We start from the raw sequence: 20,009 nt of genomic DNA, 5'->3' as shown, positions 1-20,009 counted from the left end.
TCACACAGCTAGTGAGTCATGGGGGCAGGGTTCAAACCCAGGCTCTTAACCATATCCTGTCACAGCTCAAAAATGAGTCATCTGCACCCAGTGAGCTCTTTCTCCACCAGAAAGTAGGGACAGGCAAGGTAAATAAACTGGGAGGGATTTAGAACCCCTTGCTATAGGCCATTTTCAAAACAGTAGCAAGAGGAGTTGGTTAGAGTCAGCATTCATGGAATAGCCAACCACAGAGGAACAATTCTCATTCTGGACCAGGCACAGCCTGATGTTAGCAAAGAACCTGCAGGAGGTGCAGAGACAATACGGGAATAGGGCGAGTCTGCCAGAATAGAGGGGCACCAGGCTCAGGAGCCAGATAGGCTCTGCCACTCACCATGTGGCCACAGGCAAGTCACTCACCTTCTCTAAGCCCTGGTTTCCTCATCAGTAAAATATGGCGGAGGACAATACCCACTCCATGGAGTTTTGTGAAGAATGAATAAGATAATAAAAGTAAAACTCTTAGTATCATTTAGGCAACTCATTATTATTGAATAAAAGATCTCGAAACATTTCCAACCATTCCATTTACATCGTTTTTTAAAAACGAGCAAGCTCAAATCTCCACTTCCAACACATAATCGCTATGTCTCTACCTTCCTTATAGAAGCCCCTTTCCTCATTCTTCCCTCCATCTGGGCCCAATTTGAATTTTTGTCCTCTTTTTCTGGCTCCTTGGGAAGGAATGATATTATTAGTACTTCTAATACAGCTTATGACCTTCTTCAGTGCTAAAGGAGTAACTGATTATTTTCGCCAGTGATACAGATCCCAACAGTAGTATTGGCAGCATTTTACTTTACTGCATCGCAGCTTGTGTACTGCTTCTGGGCCACAGGTCTATTTTATGCAATTTGGTAGGTGGATGTGGCTTTTGGGTTTGTTTCAGAGGGAATGACTTCGCCAACCCAATCTGCATAATTCTAGTTACTTATCTTTAGAAGGCAAGAGCTTACCAGGTCTATTGACTCTTACAGTCGTGAGGGTCTGTAGGGCCGTGAGGTTCTTTTGTCTCTTTATATGCCAACAAAAAGGAACAGGGCTCCAAAAGCTGGGTCATTCCATTCGATTTCAAAGCTACATCTTAGGACACAGAGAAATAGCATCTCTGTTCCACCAGTACAATAAATAGTTAATGAGCATGTGCCCTCCATAGACTCCTGAAAAATAACCCATTTCCTACCCAAATTTTGATAAAATGTACAGAAATTAGATTTCCCTCAAGATCCTCATCAGACATCCTTTCAGAATGGGGATTTTAGCTTGCAATTAGAATCACTTGGGGGCTAAAGACACAAATTGCTAAGACTTACCTCCAAAGATTCAGATCGAATAAGCATTGGGTTGGGCCCAGGTTACCTATAGATTTAATAGGCTTGACAATCCTCTATCCTCCACACACATCCCTCAGATCCTGATAAATGGGTCGCCGCACTACATTTTGAGAAGGAGCACTCTAACAGGCTACATACATTTTTGTTTTATGTCCCTGTGTTATTGAGGTGAGTTTCACAGGGCTCTTAGTCTCAGAGAAATAATTTAATTATTTGAAATTGATAAGAAAAGTTACAGAAATGGCATTTTGGCCTAGTGGCATGGAAAAGAAAGATGGAGTTAGGCAAACCTTAATTCAAATCCAAACTCGATCATTTACTACCTGGTTGAGCTAGGGGAAATTAATCTCTCTGAGCCTCAGTTTTTCATCTATAAAATGGAAATAATAACCTCTGAAAGTTTACCCTGAAGATTAACTGAGACATCTTCAACAAATACAAAACAGGTGCAAACAAAGGCACCCACTTTGAGTCTGGATAGGGTAGATCATAAGTGGTGCTAAAGTGTCCTTTCCTTTAAATGATGTTGATACATGTCTACCAGGAAAAAGAACAAAGGTCAATGATGCTGTTGGGTTGAAACAAGGTTTTCCTGAAGATTTCAACCCTTGCTTTTTTTTTTTCTTCTGCATTCCAGGAAAGGGAATGAAGGCTGGGCAGATTCCACTGCAGGCCCACAGGTAGAGTGACCCAGAGGAAACCTAAGTCAGAGACAACTGATGGCCCTGGACTAGCTCCCTAGGAAGTTCTGGCATCCAAAGAGGCAAACAGCCTCTTTGGTCCTAGGCTGCAGGGGTGAGCAAGCTCTTATGTTCCACCTAGCCAAGGTGACCCTCAAACCTGAGGCAGAGTGTAGAAATCAGCGTCAACCAGGCCTGACAAGACCCTGTGGTCCCAGTGTTTCCTCCCTACACAGGAGAAACTATGTCAATGTGAAGCCAAAGGTGTTCCTTCCTGGGGGATGGAGCACAGCAGGTTTCGAGGGTTGGTTGATGAACTTTCCACAGAGGGCCCCTCAGTCACTATCTGAGATGTTAGCCCTTGTAGAGGTCATACTAGGCTGCCGAGTTACTCTGTTAGGGCTGCTTGGTACTGGCTAGATTTTCCATCAGGCAGACTAAGCATGAAAAAAATAAAAACTGTTGTTTTAACAAAGTATTAAAACAGTTGTCATGGGAAAAAACAGAACTTTATTAATGGACTTCCTTATATATTTTATGGTTTTATGTTATTTTTATATTAAATCACATGATGGAGATAGATTGGGAAGCCACACTTTTGTCAAGACCTGAGGCCTCTCTAGGTCTTAGTGTGTCCTGGGTCTTGACACTGAGGGCAGAGTTGGGTAGGTGGTTACTCCCTTGACAGGATCAGAAGGGTTTCGAGATCAACTCTCCTGCACCCAAAGCTCTGCTCTGAAATATGCCCCAACCTAAGGCATTGGAGGCTTCTGCGAAAATGAGAATGTCATCTTAAATCATCAATAATCATGATTGATTAGTACCAAATACATAGGCTCAATATTGCAAAGAGTATGGTTCTAAGAAGGAAAGGAGCAGGCTCCAGATATTATGAGAGGGATACACTTTCATTTTGAATTTTCAAGAGACGATGTTCCTAAATAGAAAGTGTGACTTTGGTAGGTGAGATATTCTGATTTCTAAGAAAAATATATATATTTGGTCATTCAGATGACCAAAATATATTTCTCATATATATTTGGTCTTGTCTGTGGTTCCTGGCTCCCAGTTGAAACCCTTGGAATTTCCTAAGTGTTGAATGATAAAGCTGTCTTTTGTTATGTTAATGAGTTAACTTCTGGAAAGTGCCTAAGGATGGAGGCTGGGTCAGAGAAATCAACCACTTGATGAGAGGGTTGGAACTTTCAGTTCTACCTCAGACCTCTAGGGAGCAGGAGGGGCTGGAGATGAAGCTCAATCACCAATGGCCAATGATTTAATCAATAACGCCTATAGAATAAAGCCTCTATAAAACCCAAAAAAGATGGGGCTCAGCAACCTTCTGGGTTGGAGAACAAACGGAGATTCAGGGAGAATGGCACATCTGGAGACGGCCTTTTCCCCATACCTTGCTCCATACATCTCTTCCATCTGGCTGTTCCTGAGTTATATCCTTTTATAATAAACTAGTGATGTAAATAAAATGTTTCTCTGAGTTCTGTGAGCACTTTAGCAAATTAATTGAACCTGAGGAGGAGGTCATGAGACCCTCTGATTTATAGCCAGTGGGTCAGAAGCATGAGAACAACTTGAGCTTGTGACTGGCATCTGCAGTAGGGTGGGGGCAGTCTTGTGGGACTGAGCTTTTTACCTATGGAATCTGATACTATCTTTGGGTAGATAGTGTCAGAATTGAGTTGAATTGTAAGACACCCAGCTGGTATCCAAGAACTGCTTGTTTGTGGTGTGGGAAACACCCTCCTTCACACGTTGGAATCGGGTCAAGCAATTGAAAAAGAGGAGGACAGACTTCAGGTGGCAGTAGGGTACAGAGTGGGACACTGCGTGGTTTGGAGAAAATAAAAGCATCCCGTAGTAGTTGGAAGTATTAAAAAAGAATGATAGCTTGTGGCAATGCTGCCAAGCACCAGTAGTTTTCATAAACACTGAGGGACAGCAACATGGTTTCTAGTCCAAATGGACAGAGCCTCAGCCTCTCTTTGCCTCACCTCCAAATCTTGCTGTGAGACCCAGATTTCTCTGTCTACATGTAAGTGGAATCCTATGGCTCCCTTTCTGAACATGAAAGTGAAAGAGAACTATACAATTAATGATTAGTTTGTGCTCATTCAACTGGGCTTATTATTCCTTCATAATTGCCACTTGAACTTGCTTTTGCTTACATTATTTCATTCTAGAAGTCTTGCCTCCTTAACTGAGTCATATCTCTTTGAGTGGATTGGGTCCTACCTTCTTCTTTAGCATCTCCCCCAGTGCAGAAGGCTTGATGGACGCTGAGAAAATGACAGGTGACTGATTACTTACCTGATCCTTTTCCTTCAACAAATGTTCATTTGACCTCAGCTCCTATGGTTGACTCACTGCATTGTACCAGCCATGAGAACTATTAAGGTTCTATTCAGACAAGCATGGAGCAGGGATAGTGTGTGGTGGAAGACCACTGTATCTGTAAAACATTTCTTTGAAGATATAGATCCTTGAAAAATGCCAAAGATTCCAAGGATGCCACTCTTATTGCCATCCAGAAGTCAAGTGAAATTGGCACTGTCACAAATATCCTGTGGATTTTTGCTTTCCTGTTGCTGGTATGATTCTGGCTAGACTGCTACAATAGCATCAGAGTACTTCATCAGGCATGTGTCTATAGAATTTCAATTCATTTGTTTACTCAACAACATTTTTATTGAATAACCATTGTGTGCCAGTCACTTTGCTAGAGACTGGAATGTGACTTCAGAGCACAAAGAACAGGAGCTTGCTAATAATGACCTACCAGAAAATCACCTCCTCCCTTTGCCACCCAATCTCCATAAAGGAAGCAAACATAGGAACTACCATCCATTCATTGCCCACTCTTGGTAGACCCTTGCATATATTTTCTCATTTGATCCACACAGCAAATCATCATAAAACTGAAGCATGAAAAGTTTAGGACCGTGTCCAAGGTCTCATGGCTACCAAGCGGCAAAGCCAGATTTAAACTCAGGCTTTTCCTCCATAATCCTGGTTGCACTGGTTTTTCAAAAATTCACTAGTACCCTGGGATTCCTTCTCAGCAGTATATTGATTCTTATTGCTGTCAATGATGTCTTATCTGATCATTTCTCTATTCCAAGAGAGCTACGCAGGGTTTATAGTAGACCCTGCAAAACTTCACAATTCTCTGCAGACATGTCAGAATTGCAACAAATGGCCTAGAAGCTAACGTCAGAACATACACTCTTCCAGACATATGGAGAACTCCTTCAACTTGACAGACGATGAGTAGTCATCCAGGAATTACATGATAGTGATAGTGCTATTTCTTGAAGCTCATATGCCAAATTGCAGGCTGCTCTATAGAGCTGGGCTTCACCACAGTCTGAGCACGGCCTGGAGACAAACCCATTCAGGCTGTGCCAGCAAAGCCCAGACCTCCATTTGAACTCCCTGTTATTAATGATTAACTTTGTTCCCAAGTCATGACAGCTAAGCAACACCCAGGCCAAGGTTGCCCTCATTCACAAAATAGAAAGCATAAATCTACCCTCCGCCTTTTCCTCCTCTTTTTGCTGCCTCTTTCTCACACCATGCATCTATTAATCACCAACTCCATCAATTTCATAACTTAACATGTTCTTGAATATATCCTTGTTCTTCATCTCCATCTCTATTGGTTCACACCTTCATCATTCGTTGCAGGATTACTGCAGTTGCTTTCCATCTGGTGTCTCTAAATCCAGTTCTGCCACCACTGTTGCATCTATTCCATACACTGATGCTGCCAGGGTAATCTTTGAAAAATCCAAATCCGTAACTCTGCTCTGTATCCAAAATTCCTCTCTGACTCCCCACTGACAACAGAAAAGCATATTCTCAAAAGTTACTCTTAAAGGGCCCTCAAAGATATGGCTTACTTCTACTTTTCAGACTTCTTATATGTTACTCCCAGTGTGAAATATCACAACATTCCTCAAATATGCTCAACATTCTTACCTTTGTGCCTTTGGCCCTTCTTTTCTTTCTGCCTAAAATGCTTTTCCTTCTCTTGATGAACTCCTATTCATCCCTCAAAACCCAATTAAAGCATTGCCTCCTCTGGTAAACCTTTCCTAACCCTCCCTTACAGACTCAGTTGTTAACTTACTTTGTGTCCTGAAGTACTTCTACATATACTTATTACCACAGTTGAATGGAATTGAAATTTACTGGTTAATTAGGCTATAAGCTTCAGGAGTTTACAGGCAGATTTTACCCCTCTTCCATACTTGGGGAGTGTCCGTGCTTGACACATTGTTCAGTAAGCATCAGTCTCTTGCCTTCTTCCTACCAAAATCTCTATTTGCTCATTTACAAAATTACGGGCTTGGGTGAAATGGTTTTACAAATCCTTCTAGCCAAACAACCTTTAATCAATTAGCTCATATATTTGTATGGCTTCTTCAAGTCCTTGCTCAGATATCATTTTCTCAGTGAGTCCTTTCCTGGCCACCCTATTTAAAATCCAGCACTCTCTCCTGGCACATTCCTTACCCCCCTTCCCTGCTCTATTGTCTTTATAGTTCTTTTCTCCCTATAACATACCCCATAATTAACTTATATGTTTTATTTATTGTCTCTCCACTCTAATGAAACCCCCAGAAGGGCAGAACATTTTGCCTATATTGTTCATTGCTGTATTTCTGTCATCAAAAATTATGTCTGGTGTTTAGTTGGCTCGCAACAAATATCTGTTGACAGAATGAACTCCCAAATATTAGAGTTCAAGATTCAAAAGGATCATCTCATCAACCAGATAAAAAAAATCAGTCAATGACGCCTAGTCAGTGGCCAAACCAGGGTTGGATATAGGAATGTAGCCAAACACTGGGGACTGTAGGCTGACTGACAACTGTCAGACAGGGCAGTATAACTGGAGCAAAGGAATGAAGCTACCTATGAGCCTAAGAACAGGACTAACTCAGGTAGACCCTGCAAATAATCCTGCCCCAGCATGGCCACATTCTCATACATAGGGCATAATCACCATCCTTTGTGCATCGCCCCACAGGACACACTGTAACAGAGGGAGGGGGTCCAGCCCACAAGGGCAAAGCTAAAGAAGTGTATCTTTCAGCCTCTCCTTTCTTTGTTCTTTCCTGATGATGTCTGTCCCTTTAGAACTTAGGGACCTACACTTCCTCCTCTCCTTCTATCACAGGTTCACTAGAAAAAGCTGATCCATGTCTCAAGTGTGCTTGACAGGAGCCTACAACATAAACCACTGGAACCAAGCTCTTAAGTTAGTTAAGAGCCTAACAGGGACTTCACACACTGGCAAGAAGAGTGGGGAGATGGTGTCTCTCTGACATCACTGAATTCCTGCCATTCAACTTGAAATAACCACCTATGCGTAAACAAGTATAACTAATAAAATATTTCTGAAGCACTTCCCAGTGCAGGCCTGTTTGTCAGTAGGTCAATCACTCTTCCACACCCTATCCTCCACCGTAAGACCTAACTCTGAAATTGGAGTCCGGGTATAGGATATGGCATTTAGAAAGCAAAAAACCCAAAATCTACCCATTCCTGTCTGGCTGTACCAGAGGCAGTCCTTAAGGAACTATATAGAAAAGTCTATCCTTTCCAGTCCTAGGTAATTCAGGGGGAAATAAAGGAATCAAATACTGATTGAAGAGGGCAGATTCCAAGATTCTTTCTCTCCAAAACCCTTGATTCAGGGACAAACAGCAATAGAGAGGGTCCTTTGATAAGCATTCTGATGGGATCAGAGAGCCTGAGGACTTTGAGGCTGGTTGGGGCTTTGGAAAATCTCTCTTGCTATACCGGAGGGAGCCTTTGCCAGGGAGAGTACCTGTACTCTCTCCTACAGGAAGGCAGTAGGACTGGGTTGGCAATGGGGACAATAGGCAACTAGAAGTCTTCCTGTTTCCCATTGTCTGAATAGGATGTACTAAGGGACCCAGAAATTCCCATTTGCCCCAGTTGAGGGGGCTGAGAGATGCTTAGAACACAGTAAAATAGCAAAATCCTGTGCTTGGAACAAAAAAGCCACTGTAGACTCAGAATTTGAGACTACATAAAACTGTCCAGGATCACAGGCTTCACTGGTGGGTGCTAGCAGGAACTCGCTTCCCAGGAGACAGACAGGACTGGCCACTCTTTAGCCCTAACCAGCAAGAATCCCTTTAACACTGCACAGGTCTGAGGACACTTCCTCTTCTGCCATCACGAGGATAAATAAGTCATATCTAGACATCACCTTGGAAAGGAACAGAGGAAAGAGAGAAAACTTGAGAGTTTGAAAATTTTCTTCAAAGACCTACCCTGCAAGTGAGTCCCAGTGAGAAAGATAAAATTATAGAAAATAGGAGGCTGGCCCTGTGGCTGGGTGGTTGAGTTCACGTGCTCCACTGCAGGCAGCCCAGGGTTTCGTTGGTTCAAATCCTGGGCGCGGACATGGCACTGCTCATCAGGCCACGCTGAGGCAGCGTCCCACATACCAAAACTGGAAGGACCCACAACGAAGAATATACAACCATGTACTGGGGGGCTTTTGGGAGAAAAAGGAAAAAATAAAAAATAAAAATTATAGGAAAATAGAGTAGCCACATTTGCTTTGCATATCTGTTTGTGAAAAGTGAGTATTTTTGCCACCTCGGTGCCTTTGAGGGTGTTTCCCAAGAATTTTGAGAACCTGTGTGCTGCAAATTTTCATACCATGGAGCGATTATAAACCTCTAGGCTACAATTAAAAATTTTGAATCAAGACCATGACCCAGAGAGAGAGAGGATTTGCAGATATAAATAGAGGATGTTCAGCATAAGGTAGAAAAGCGGGGTTAAGAAAAGTTATTACCAGAGCCTCTTCTTAGTCTGTAAAGCTTTGAAAAGTAGAGCCAGCTTTTCAGAAAGGGAAGCCTAGTACTATCAGCATCAGTTTAAGACTGGGACATATTTGAAGATGGTATTTTTGGATGAAGAGATTGGACTTCAACAATTAATCAGAAAGAGAACACCCAGCTAGTATTTCATCCATTAAGTCCACCCAGGGAGAGCCAAGGAGTCAGTGAGTAGATTCATTGTCAGTCTTGTGAGAGCTAACTAAGTGAATACCCATCCCTCTCTTGAGCCAAACAGCTGAGGTTAAAGAATATTTATCTCCTGAGAGTAAAGAAGAACATGGTTAGAGATTGGGATGTGGCTAATTCATATTTCCTGCTGCCTTTAGGTAGAGATAGCTACTCATCTCCATGCCAGTATTCAGCATCCACTAGAAATTTATCCCCTAGTTCAAGGGGAACATTTGTAACATTTGTAATCTGCAGCTTCTAAGGGGTGAGGGTAGGGTGATGTAATGGGCCAGTATTCGGAAGAGACTATCCCTTCTTGGAGACCAAATAGTGATATAAGATAAAAGACTCAATCAGTACCCAGGTTTTCTAGCCAGATTTGTAAGGATTGGGTAGAAGTTATAGAGAAATAAATGTAGGATAATCATCAAGCTCTCATCTTCTTGGAAAAAGGGAGGGTAAGACCTTAATCATGAGTAAATGTCCTTTGCAAGAATACAAAAGTTTACTATGGTAGCATTGTATGTTTCAAATATCTCCCAGTTAAGATTCCTTATCAAGAAACTTATCTCTCTGTCTCCTACAGCTTGCCCAACTGCCATTAAGAGTTAGTCATAAGCGTAAAGTCAAGAAGAGGAGACAAAGTCCATTGCAGAAGTGGGATGTTAACTATAGTAGGAGTCGTCTCAGGTAGAGAAAGGGGTGCCTTAAGAGGAAAATCTTCTTCTTGCAGTCTGGGGCAATTTTGAGAAAAAATGAGACAGAAAAGAAAAGTGAGGCAGACAGTTGTTAAGGCTTTCATGCTTCCCTTCTCCACACACAGTTAGGAATCAAAAAGAAGGAGGTGGTGTTTCATACACATCTAAATAGCTTTGGAGAAGCCCAAGGATTAGGGTGAAATGGCAACTTCTCCATCTGGAATGTATTAGAGTGGAGTTATAAGACTTCAGAAGAAATCCTTTTTCCTGGCAACATCTGACGTGGAGGAAGACTAGTAGAGCTGGGGTGGCAGTGAGGTGGATAGATGAATGATGCTGAGCTAGAACCCATGCCTTTCTACAGTAGGTCTGTGGCATGCAGGACATCCAGAAGATCCTATATCTGCAAGAAGGGGACAAGGTGTAAGAGCACTTCTGTACCTAGGGATGGTAGAGGGCAAGATGTATAGATTCCTGGGAATGATGACTTTGAGACTGGGGACAAAGATCCAGGGTCTAGGACTGTAGTGGTGAACATCAGCACAAAAGCTGGATAAGACAATAGCTCCTCAGACTACACAGCCATTCCAATCAGCTGCTTTTCAGCAAGGTTCAGCTAGGATCCAGAGGAATTTGTATGATTCTGAGGCTCCCCTTTCTCCCAACAGCCACAAAATCATGCCAAGCATCTCCTTTCCCTGTACACCTGGTTATATTAGTGAAGTATAGGCAGGGAAAGACGATATCAGAGAGACGAAGCATATGACCTAGAGCCCGAGTATCTGCCTAAAGGGATTACTAGATATTGTACTGGACTCAGCTTGTTGAGTTATACCCAAATTTATCCACTTCTCATTTCTCAGATGCAGTTGGTTTGTGAGGAAGATCTGATGAATGATATAATTTTTTTAAAAAAACTAATTTCTTTGAGCATCTGAGAGTAATAGAATGAGCAATTTTGTAATCCTAATTATACATTAATAAGGAAATAGTGTCCAAAAAAGCAATTAGCAAGAAAACTCTTTTATTGATAGAAAAGCAAAACGAATTTTCCATGAATTCTAATATCTATTTTATTCTGTCTGTTGGATATACTCAAGTTCAAAAATCAGTTTTTTGTTGTTCTTGTTGTTGTCATCGTTGTTTTTGTGGTTAATCTCTCCATAGAAATAACCCGATGAGATCACAAGCGTCCCTGCCTCAAACCAGTAGGACCACCTTGACAAGCCATTGTCCCCAATTAAAGTTAATTAAATTCCTATTCTTAGCTAAGCATTCCTACATGGCACCAATTGTATTACTAGGTTGGTGACATTAATAACTATTGATGTCAAGCCATCCAAGCTATTTCTCAAATGTTATCAAATAAATCAAAAACCAAATCAGAATCAGATTTATGTTCAATCCAATGATTAAATGCCCCTCTATAGATAATTTAATTCATTCTCCTGTGAACTAAGACACCTATGAGCCACAATCACCAAAAATCCAAAAACGGATAGCTCAGATAAGTGGCTTTCCAGATTCAGATTCAGAGTCCAGATTCACATGGGAATGGACCCGAGGAGCCTGACCAGATTAGACTAAACTTTTTGGTTCTAATTTAGCCTATAACTTTCACATAATATCAGCTAGCAGTTGCTCAACTGTTACCCACAGAAAAGCATTTAAAGCATATATGTCTGCACAATGGAAAAAAAAATGGAATTTTAACCATTATCTAATTAATTGAATTGATATAAATATAAATGGTGGAAAAGGCAGATGTCAAAGGTTTTTAAAGCTAATTTATCCATATTTTCCAAAAACTACTTATCAAACTAAACAGGTAATGGTCATTTTTTCACTTTACCTTTAGCTATGCAGATATAAGTTGTGTCTCCACATGACATATAGGTTGAAAATAAAAAATCAAGCCACAATGCAGGTTTGTGGTCTAAATGGCCCTAAACCTGTTCTAGATATTTTTGCTTTCCATCTAGATATTTAGACCACATAGATATGGTCATAAGTTCATTATCACTGCTACATTTGAGTTACTAAATAGGAAAGGAAGCTTATCTAATTACCAATTCCCCGAGCCAACCAGGACTCTCCCCTTTCATTAAATAAAGAGAAAGTCATTCAGATTTGACCCCAGAGAAATAAGTACATGCATATACCTGACTTCTTAGTATCCTCTCTGGATAAGAGGATGGAACAACTATTTGGTTTCCATCTCATTCTTGTAATGACAGAAAAGAGAATACAAAAAGTCCATTGTAAATTTGTACAAAATGTATGCATATATAAATACACATCTATGGGTGTATATAAATTCTAAATAAGATTATATCCATCTACATCTTTAAGATTCAGAGTCCCATACAGATGACATAATGGTATTCTCTCTCCAATTGTCTCATTTTTAAAAACAATAAGAATCAAGCATGCCACCTTATTAATACTGAATAGCAAGTGCAGAAGTTGAGATGTAGCTATAGGGATTTGAAGCAATTAGTTTGACGGGACATCAGTGAATAAAATCCTTAAAATAAATTTAGCTATTTCCAAATTGCCTTTTGTTTCATATAAATGAAATCCAAAATGCCCTGTTGGTAGCATCCCAAACTCCTGAGACTGTCAATAGAGCTCTATAAAAAGCAATGCTTTAAACAGGGTCTGTGCAAATTGCTTGGAAATGTGCTTATTGCAATAATTTGGGGTGGGGACTGGCATTACTAGAATTTTATGTAATTCGCTATCTCATAAAAAATCTCAAGTAACACCAACAGAAGCGTAGGGTTCTGAGTATATTAAACTCAGCATGAAATTTGACTCACAAACCATATCATCTTTACAGAGAGTACTATTAAAAGTATTAAACCATAGTCAATTAATGGAGAAAGGTATACATATTTAAAGGTGCACAATCAGAGCATATTATGGATGTGTGCCCATGTTTAGAGGTATCAAGATCTTTTTTTAAAACAATATTCATAATGCTTTCTGTTTCTCCTGTTTCCTCTGTTCCTTTGGGGAGAAATTATATAGGACAATTTCATAATTACCCCCTACGGTGTACAGGCTGCTCCTTGGAAGGGGATTATTATTGCATGCCTTGAATGCACTATGATTCATAAGGCAAGAATGTATGAGTAGCTTCAGCACCAAGGAAATGGAATCATCATCCAGCACGGCTCACAACAGAACATCTTATTGCTTTAATAAAATTGGAAATTATTCACTGTAAAAAGTGCACCAAATAAGGAGGGGAAAGTAATATCCATGTACTTAGTGGAGCTCATTGGAAATGAGGAAGCTCCCTTCTGAGTCCCTGATTCTATTCAAATTTCAAGTCCAAAAGTCATTCCGTAATAAGGTATTAAAGAGCTACAGCTGGATGAGGGTGAGCTACAAAAATTAATGGATTTTCTTCTTCACAGTGCCTTAGTCATTCTGATGTACAATGTAGAGCTCTGATGCACTAAAGGATTCCCTAGTGGCCTGAGGGAGTTAATGCACTCTTTTACCTATTACTAGGAAGTGACTAAGGCACTGGAGAGAATCTGGTTCATTGTTTAATATATTGTACCCAAAGATTTTACCTGGTCTTCCTAATATTACAACATGGCATGCTTAAATGGTGATCCCCTGTGCTTCAGGAAAGGACTTGAGTGAATATCTCATGAGTGATTAAAATTAAGCTTATTAAGTTATTTTTATAAAAGATGCAGACCGAGCTTGGGGATTTTAATAGATGACCTAAAACCTCAGAGGTAATATTTACCCTAGATACAAGCACATATTCCTGGAACCAAGAGAGAGAATACAGAACTACTGGTTACTTGGGAGAGGGATGCACTTAGGGGCACTGTTGCCTTACACCCTGCAGGTTAGTAAGAACTCTTTTGGTTGAGCTTTTTTGAGAACATTCTCATTCATACATTTTCCAAATGTTTGAACAGCAGTCAAAGAATTGGTTCCCAAGAAAGGATGCCACTGCATATAATTAAGATTATAATATGCTTCTGGCCCCTTCTATCATCAATTCAAGGGAAACAAAGTGGTAAATAACCATAGGTGGACTCCATTTCTAACATAGATGGCCTTGTCTGGCCTTAGCAGAGAGAAGAAAATTATTGATCTTCTTCTCTCACTTTCTTTTTTTCTCAATCTTTCCTCACATAATCAGTGAAGTTAGGCACACCAGACTCAGAAGGAGACAGAGAGCCCTTCCTTTGCTGCATCTCTGATGCAGGCACAGACTTCTAACTAAACAAGCTGCAAACATTTTTATGCTACGTGTAGTCACCGGATTTAACTTCTCTTGAAATTTGCATGTCCTGTCATCCAAATTGCCCAACATCCCCACCAGTCTCACCCCCAAACGCATACAGTACAAGCAAGCACACGCACCACTGCCTCCAGGTGGTAATTGCATGCAGGGAGGACTACAGGCACTGTTTAAATATTAACCAAGTTTTAATAGATGGCATTCCTGCACATCCATTATTTGTTTGTTTTCTCTTGTGGTTGTTTCTGATATTCGCAAAAGAAAAAAGAAAACATGTGTCATATTTTTATAACAGTCTACTACAGAGTAAGGTACAAAAGAACACTTCTGGAAACAGCAGAAGCCAGGCCTGCACCACTGAATTCTTCATCCAGTGGTAACCTTTATATCAACAGCTGGAAATTAAGAACAAGAATATACAGTTTGGAGGACGTAGTACAGAACTATAGTTTGCTTCTGCATTTGGTACCAATATAATAAATATATAACAAAGGTGCACTTGTTCTAAAAGTTAAACAGAAACATTCTGGTTGGTTAGATACTGCACTTTCAGGACTGCACATCACCTAATACTTCGTTGGTTTGTTTTTTTTACAAAAAAGGTAACTTACTCAATGTTTAATAATAAGAAAACCAATAGTACACACAAACCCGATTGTAGAAAAAGAAGAAAGAAACCAACAAAAAGCTAGAGTAGTCACTTTCCAAAACAGCCCCTCCTCCACCTGCACAACCACAGTAAGTAACCAGTTGGGTGAGGCAATTTCAGCACCACACCTGGCTGGACAGTTCCTGGGTCCCTTGTGAATCCTGAAAATGCCACAAGTCAAAGGTGTACAGGAGGGGGCGGGGCAGGAAGCCAAAGAAGTAGGTTCTTTAAAAAAAAAAAAAATCACTTAAAGATTTCTAATGTACTTATGCTCGGCCAGCGAGGGACATTTCTAAAAGTAAATTAAAATGCCTGGTCCTGAAAAAGGGAATGGTTAAGGAAGGGGTGAGAAGAGGGCTGACTGGAGAGCAGTACCTGTCATAAACGTTTTTCTGGGACTGTCTCTGTGGCCTCTTGTACTCCTGGTGCTTAACGTAGACATTTTCTTTATAATATACTATTGCCTGAGCCCGGCTGAGGGTGGGAATGGGGAAGGGAGGGAAGCTGAAGGAAAAGTAAAAGCTTGGAGGGCGGAGGGAAAGGAAGGTAACTGAACCTTAACTTGACAGCTATGTACAACACACTGGGCCCCCTCCACTCCCTTCGCCCCGGGGGTCAATGCCTTTTATATATTTGGTAGCTTGTGCAGTTTCTCCTCCTTGTTGTAGGGGGCACAGGGTGGAGAGGGAAGATACATCCTTCATTGACAATGAAAAATTATGTGATTTGTCATGCGCTTGGATTGTGTTATTAGTATTATAATTACTATAAATGTTAATAATAAAGTATTATTATCAGCGTTATTTCTTCTTCCGAGACTTTCCTCGCCCAATATTTACAAATACCGCACAGTGCCTCGGCGGAGGAAAAACAGAGTAAGGAGAGGGCAGATACGGAAAGAAGGAAGAGGAAAGAGAGGCCAGAGGAAAGTGGAAGAGGAAGGACGGAGGAAAAAAAGCGAGGACGGCAAAGATGCTGGAAACAAGGAAGGGGAGAGGTGAGGGGCTAGACAATCAGGACAGTACCACCGTTTGCAAAAGGCCCTCGCCAGCTGTGTCCAAACAGGAGGAGGCTTCGTGTGCTCCTCGCGGACTGGGGGCCGGTGGTGGAGGCGGAGGAGCACAGGGACCCTGGCACGGGATGCCAGGGGACGAAGAGAAGGAGGAGGTGTTGGAGGGAGCGCAGAAGGCTGAGTCCCGGGGCTGCCTCTCCAGCCGGGTTTCTTTTGCTTGGGTTGGGGCCTGGCGGCCCGCCTGGGGCAGCCCCCTGCCGCCACGGTTGCCGCTGCAATGATCCCGCTCGTATTCCTCCTGAGCCCTCTGCATCTTCCGCTTCTTCATCCGACGCTTGTGGATGTGGAAGGTGGAGAGGGACAGCACGATGAGGCAGAAGATGAGGGTGACCAGGACAATCAGCACCAGCGTGGAGGAGAAGGACTGGAAGAGCTGCTGTCCCACCTGCGTGATGCAGGTGCCGCCACCGCCTGCGCCCGGGCCACGGGCACTCGCGTTGCCGCTGCCGCTGGCGTTGGGGGAAGCAAAGGTCCGGTTGAGGAGACACGGCGGCAACGCCAGCCTCAGCTCCTTGGGCGCCCTGGCACTCATCGGCGCTGGGCTGGGAGGGGCCGGGCCCACCAGACTTCCTCTTTTGGGCACACCGTTCCTACCAGCCAAGAAGAGGACTGAGCCCACGCCACCCAAAACTACTCCCTGGTGTGGGAGGGGATGCGCGCGAGCGAAGGACTGAGGGAGCAACTGCGGGCAAGCAAGCCGGCCAGGGAGCGAGCGGTGCCCAGGAGATCCTCTCCGGCCCCGCCTCGAACGCGTGTCGGCGCGCCCTTTTCCTTTGCCAAGGCACCAGGCTGCAAAGAGAACAGGCTTAGTTAGGATCCCGGCCGCTGCCCAGGGGAGTGCAGAGGACTGGAAGGATCAGCCGCCACTGCAAAGCGGCCCTCTGGGCACCCTGCCTCAGCTGGGCGCTGCCGGTCTTCTCCGCAGCCCGCGGACCCCAGCCCGCCCGCCCCTGGCCGCGCACCAGTTTCGGGCTCGCGCCCCCGCAGGGAAGGGGTCTGCGCCGGCACCGCGGAGACGTGGATTACTCAGCAGATAAGGCAGCCTCCCTGCGCCCTCCACAACTTTCTAATTGCAACAGCCACGCAGCCGCCTCAAAACGCGGTCTCTGCTACCCAGAGCACGGACTCTCTTTCCTGCGCCCTCTCAATGGACGTCTTCGCCTGGATGCTATCCTACCCAGCCCACACCCTGCCCCCGAGCGGGCTCGCAATCCTCGCTTCCCGTCCCTTCCCCTCCCGACTCTCCCTTCCCGGACGGCGTCAGCTCCCTTAGGTCCCATTCCCGTGAGGGTGCCGCTGGCACCACACCGCGCTCCGCCTCTGCCCGCCGCCGCGGCTGACGCGCAGGATCGCGCTCCATCCTTTCGCCAGCCTTCTTCCCTGGTACTTCCCCTCCACCAAAAAAAGGAACTGAAGCACCTTTCTCAGCTAAAGCACATCCCCGGAAATGCTCCCTTTTCCCCATCTCCCTGTGCCCCCCACTTGACAGTATCCTGCTTCTTTCTAGGGGAGCTGGAAATGGAAAGGGGAGGGTTCCTGCCTGCCAAGTTAGGGGAACGGACCTTCTCTCCGGCCTTCCCAGACCCAGCCCGAGGGCCCCGAGGCTCTTCCCGGAGATGAGAGGCAAGTAGACCCGCAGCGCGCAGCAGAGCCCCCTGGCCGCTCTCAAGAAGCAGCTGCAAACTGTTGCACTGCGGAGCAGCGAGGCGGCGCGCAAGCCCGGGCCGGGGCAGGGGCGGGGGCCGAAGCTACGGCCAGGGGTGCCTGCGCAGGCCGCCGGAGCTGTCCTACCCACTCGCGCCCGGCCACCCGGCCGCCCAAAGCCTTTAGCCGCATGGCGTCCCTTACCTGGGGCCGCCAGCTGGCTGCAGGGAGGGAGCCCCCGCCGCGTGGCTGCAGAGGCGGCTGCAGAACGCGCGGAGTGAAGGGGCCAGAGACCAAGCCGCGCTGCCGCCGCCGCCGCCGCCGCCGCCGCTGCCGCTTTGGGGAGCTCAGCTCGCAGCCTATTGCCAGAGAGGCCGGTGACGTCAGACAGGCACCGCCAGGGCTCCAAGCCACCCCTCAGGCCCCCACCTCACCCTCATACCCCAGCACCTCGTCCTGACAGAGCGAGCCTCCGCCTCACACGTTCCCAGTTCCCTGCCCAGGGGCTATGAAGAGCAGCCCCCACCGCCAGCCTGTGACCAAGCCACCTACCTTCTGCACTCCGACGCCTGGAAGGAGGGCTGAAGCCTCAGTTCTTTGGCTGCCCAGTTCCTCACCCTCAACCCTTTCCCACGTGGTCCCAGGTACACCTTTTTACAATCTAGAGATCCATCTCCCGTCAGGGCACACGCTAGATTTTTCTCCCTCCGTTGATGAGGATCACCCCGCTCCCCAGTCCTGTCTATGCTGGCCTGGTTCTGAACAGAAATTGCGTGCTTAGGAGAGATGAGAGGGGCATTTCTGAACGCAGGAGTGGAAGAACCTGAAGTACAAACCTGGACATGTATTTAACATCCAACAATCCAAATTAACCGTTTTCCTTTCCATTGGAGTCTCCAACTTGCCCTTCAGTCCACCTGACTCATGATCCTCCTCTCTTCGCTCACACGCTCATCTCCAGGCGCAAGACCCGCTCAATGTACTAAACTCTCCTATTCTGACTACCTGGAGGCTCATGAACACGCAAAGCACACACGCGGTTTACAAGGCAGGAAGACGAAAGTCACCCAGAGGAGCACAGAAATGAACCGCCCTACAAAAATTCTGAGCATTGTGCCTCTTACAACGTACGCCTTCATCGGCCCCAGTGCTTTATAAGTGCTTGGTCGTTTGCTGTAGTATTAACAATAGGCTTTCAGCAAATGGATAGAACTTCCTAAAAGATTCTCCTCAACCTGTCTAAATCTGGGCAGAGACTAATCAACTATTGGTTTAGAACCCTTGGGAAGATATTAGTAGTGCATTTGGTGACAGTAGCCAGCTTCAAAATGAGGTATTCTCATTTTTCTACTGGATAAGCTAGTTTGGAATAGCACCTAAAAACAGTGTATGGTCTTCGAAGACACTCAGGTGTCTGAATAAACGTGCATTTGCTTTTTCCCTCCCTGTCTTGTTTCCTTCCCCTCTTTGAGTCTAACACAGTGCCTGTACGATATTTACTTGCTAAACTGAGTGGCGCGGTATGCGTTGCTGATTTTTCCTGCGATGCATCAGAATTGAGAGAGAGCAGGAATGACTGACACCCTCCTATCTGCTTGTATTTGCAAGCAGAGGGTTGTGTGAGAAAGGTTTGACATGGACAGTAAAAATTGTTTGTCTGTAATTGGAGGGTCCCTCTTTCTTACCCTTGGCTTCCTATTTAGTCCTACTCCAACATCTTTTCTTATGCTTGCCCTTGGCTTATATATGGAGGAAGAAATACATCATTTTTCCCCAAAATTCTGTTTTCATTTATTTGAATAAAAGTCATCAGCTTTTTCTTCATAATTGTCTCAAAAAAGAAAAAGGGATCCGTATTTAAGCGAATAGTTCAGTATGTGCTGAATAAAGCGTGATTACTTCAGAGCACAGATTGATGCCCTTGGATACCAGAGTCACACAATTAACGATGGCCAATGACCCTAATGCTGGCTTAGCCTTGAACGAGGGCACCAATGTCCTGTAAAAGCCACCCACCACATTTGGACATCCTGACTTTGATGGGCTCAGGACACGAAGTGGTGAGCCTTGTTTTCACTGTAATCACTAAGTGAGACCACCTGACATGCAGTGCCCCATTTTTGCGCACTCTCTTTGCTCCTGAAAAGTTGAATCTAATCAACATTTTGGAAAGCAAATCCAATTTTGAATACTCTAAAAAGGGATCTAGCTATATAAAGAGACTCTTAAGAAAAACTGTCTTGTAAAGCAAAGAATCTTTACATAATTAGAATTAACTCTCACTGGTCTATCTGTTTTCTAGATTTGGAGGAATGACTTATCAGGTTTTCCCAGTGAGGGCCATACATATCTTTACCATATGTTATCATGGGATTACAATATGAATAAAATGGGATTCCTTTTGCACACCAAGCTTCTAGGACATGTGATGAGGCTGCCATTGTTCTTACTCTTTTATTGTAAACGATAACCATCCGTTATACCAGGAGTGCTAAAAGTGTCTGCACCATTTTATACAACCTCTGAAAAGACAAGGTGTTG

General features: G+C 44.1%; 1 protein-coding gene and 1 long non-coding RNA gene across 5 annotated transcripts in view; both read right to left on the bottom strand.

Moving 5' to 3' along the window:
• The window catches only part of LOC139083843 (uncharacterized), a 200,576-nt gene that overhangs the window by 123,439 nt on the left and 57,128 nt on the right, over positions 1 to 20,009 (bottom strand). The gene's annotated exons all lie outside the window — the stretch shown is intronic.
• On the bottom strand, positions 10,835 to 18,737 carry C6H11orf87 (chromosome 6 C11orf87 homolog). 4 transcript variants are annotated; one of them, XM_070623063.1, is made up of 2 exons: positions 18,305 to 18,737; positions 10,835 to 16,613 (listed from the first exon to the last, which is right to left on the bottom strand). In XM_070623063.1, exons 1-2 carry the CDS (start codon positions 18,354 to 18,356, stop codon positions 15,766 to 15,768), a joined length of 900 nt encoding a protein of 299 aa, XP_070479164.1. In that variant the 5' UTR covers positions 18,357 to 18,737; the 3' UTR covers positions 10,835 to 15,765. The 4 variants fall into 4 exon arrangements, with proteins under 4 accessions (XP_070479164.1, XP_070479165.1, XP_070479166.1 ...); XM_070623064.1 differs by lacking the exon at positions 18,305 to 18,737 and adding an exon at positions 17,673 to 18,032; XM_070623065.1 differs by lacking the exon at positions 18,305 to 18,737 and adding an exon at positions 17,387 to 17,779.

Source organism: Equus przewalskii, chromosome 6 (assembly GCF_037783145.1).
Source record: "Equus przewalskii isolate Varuska chromosome 6, EquPr2, whole genome shotgun sequence".
Lineage (NCBI taxonomy): Eukaryota > Metazoa > Chordata > Mammalia > Perissodactyla > Equidae > Equus > Equus przewalskii.
This window is presented reverse-complemented; position numbering and strand designations above follow the sequence as displayed.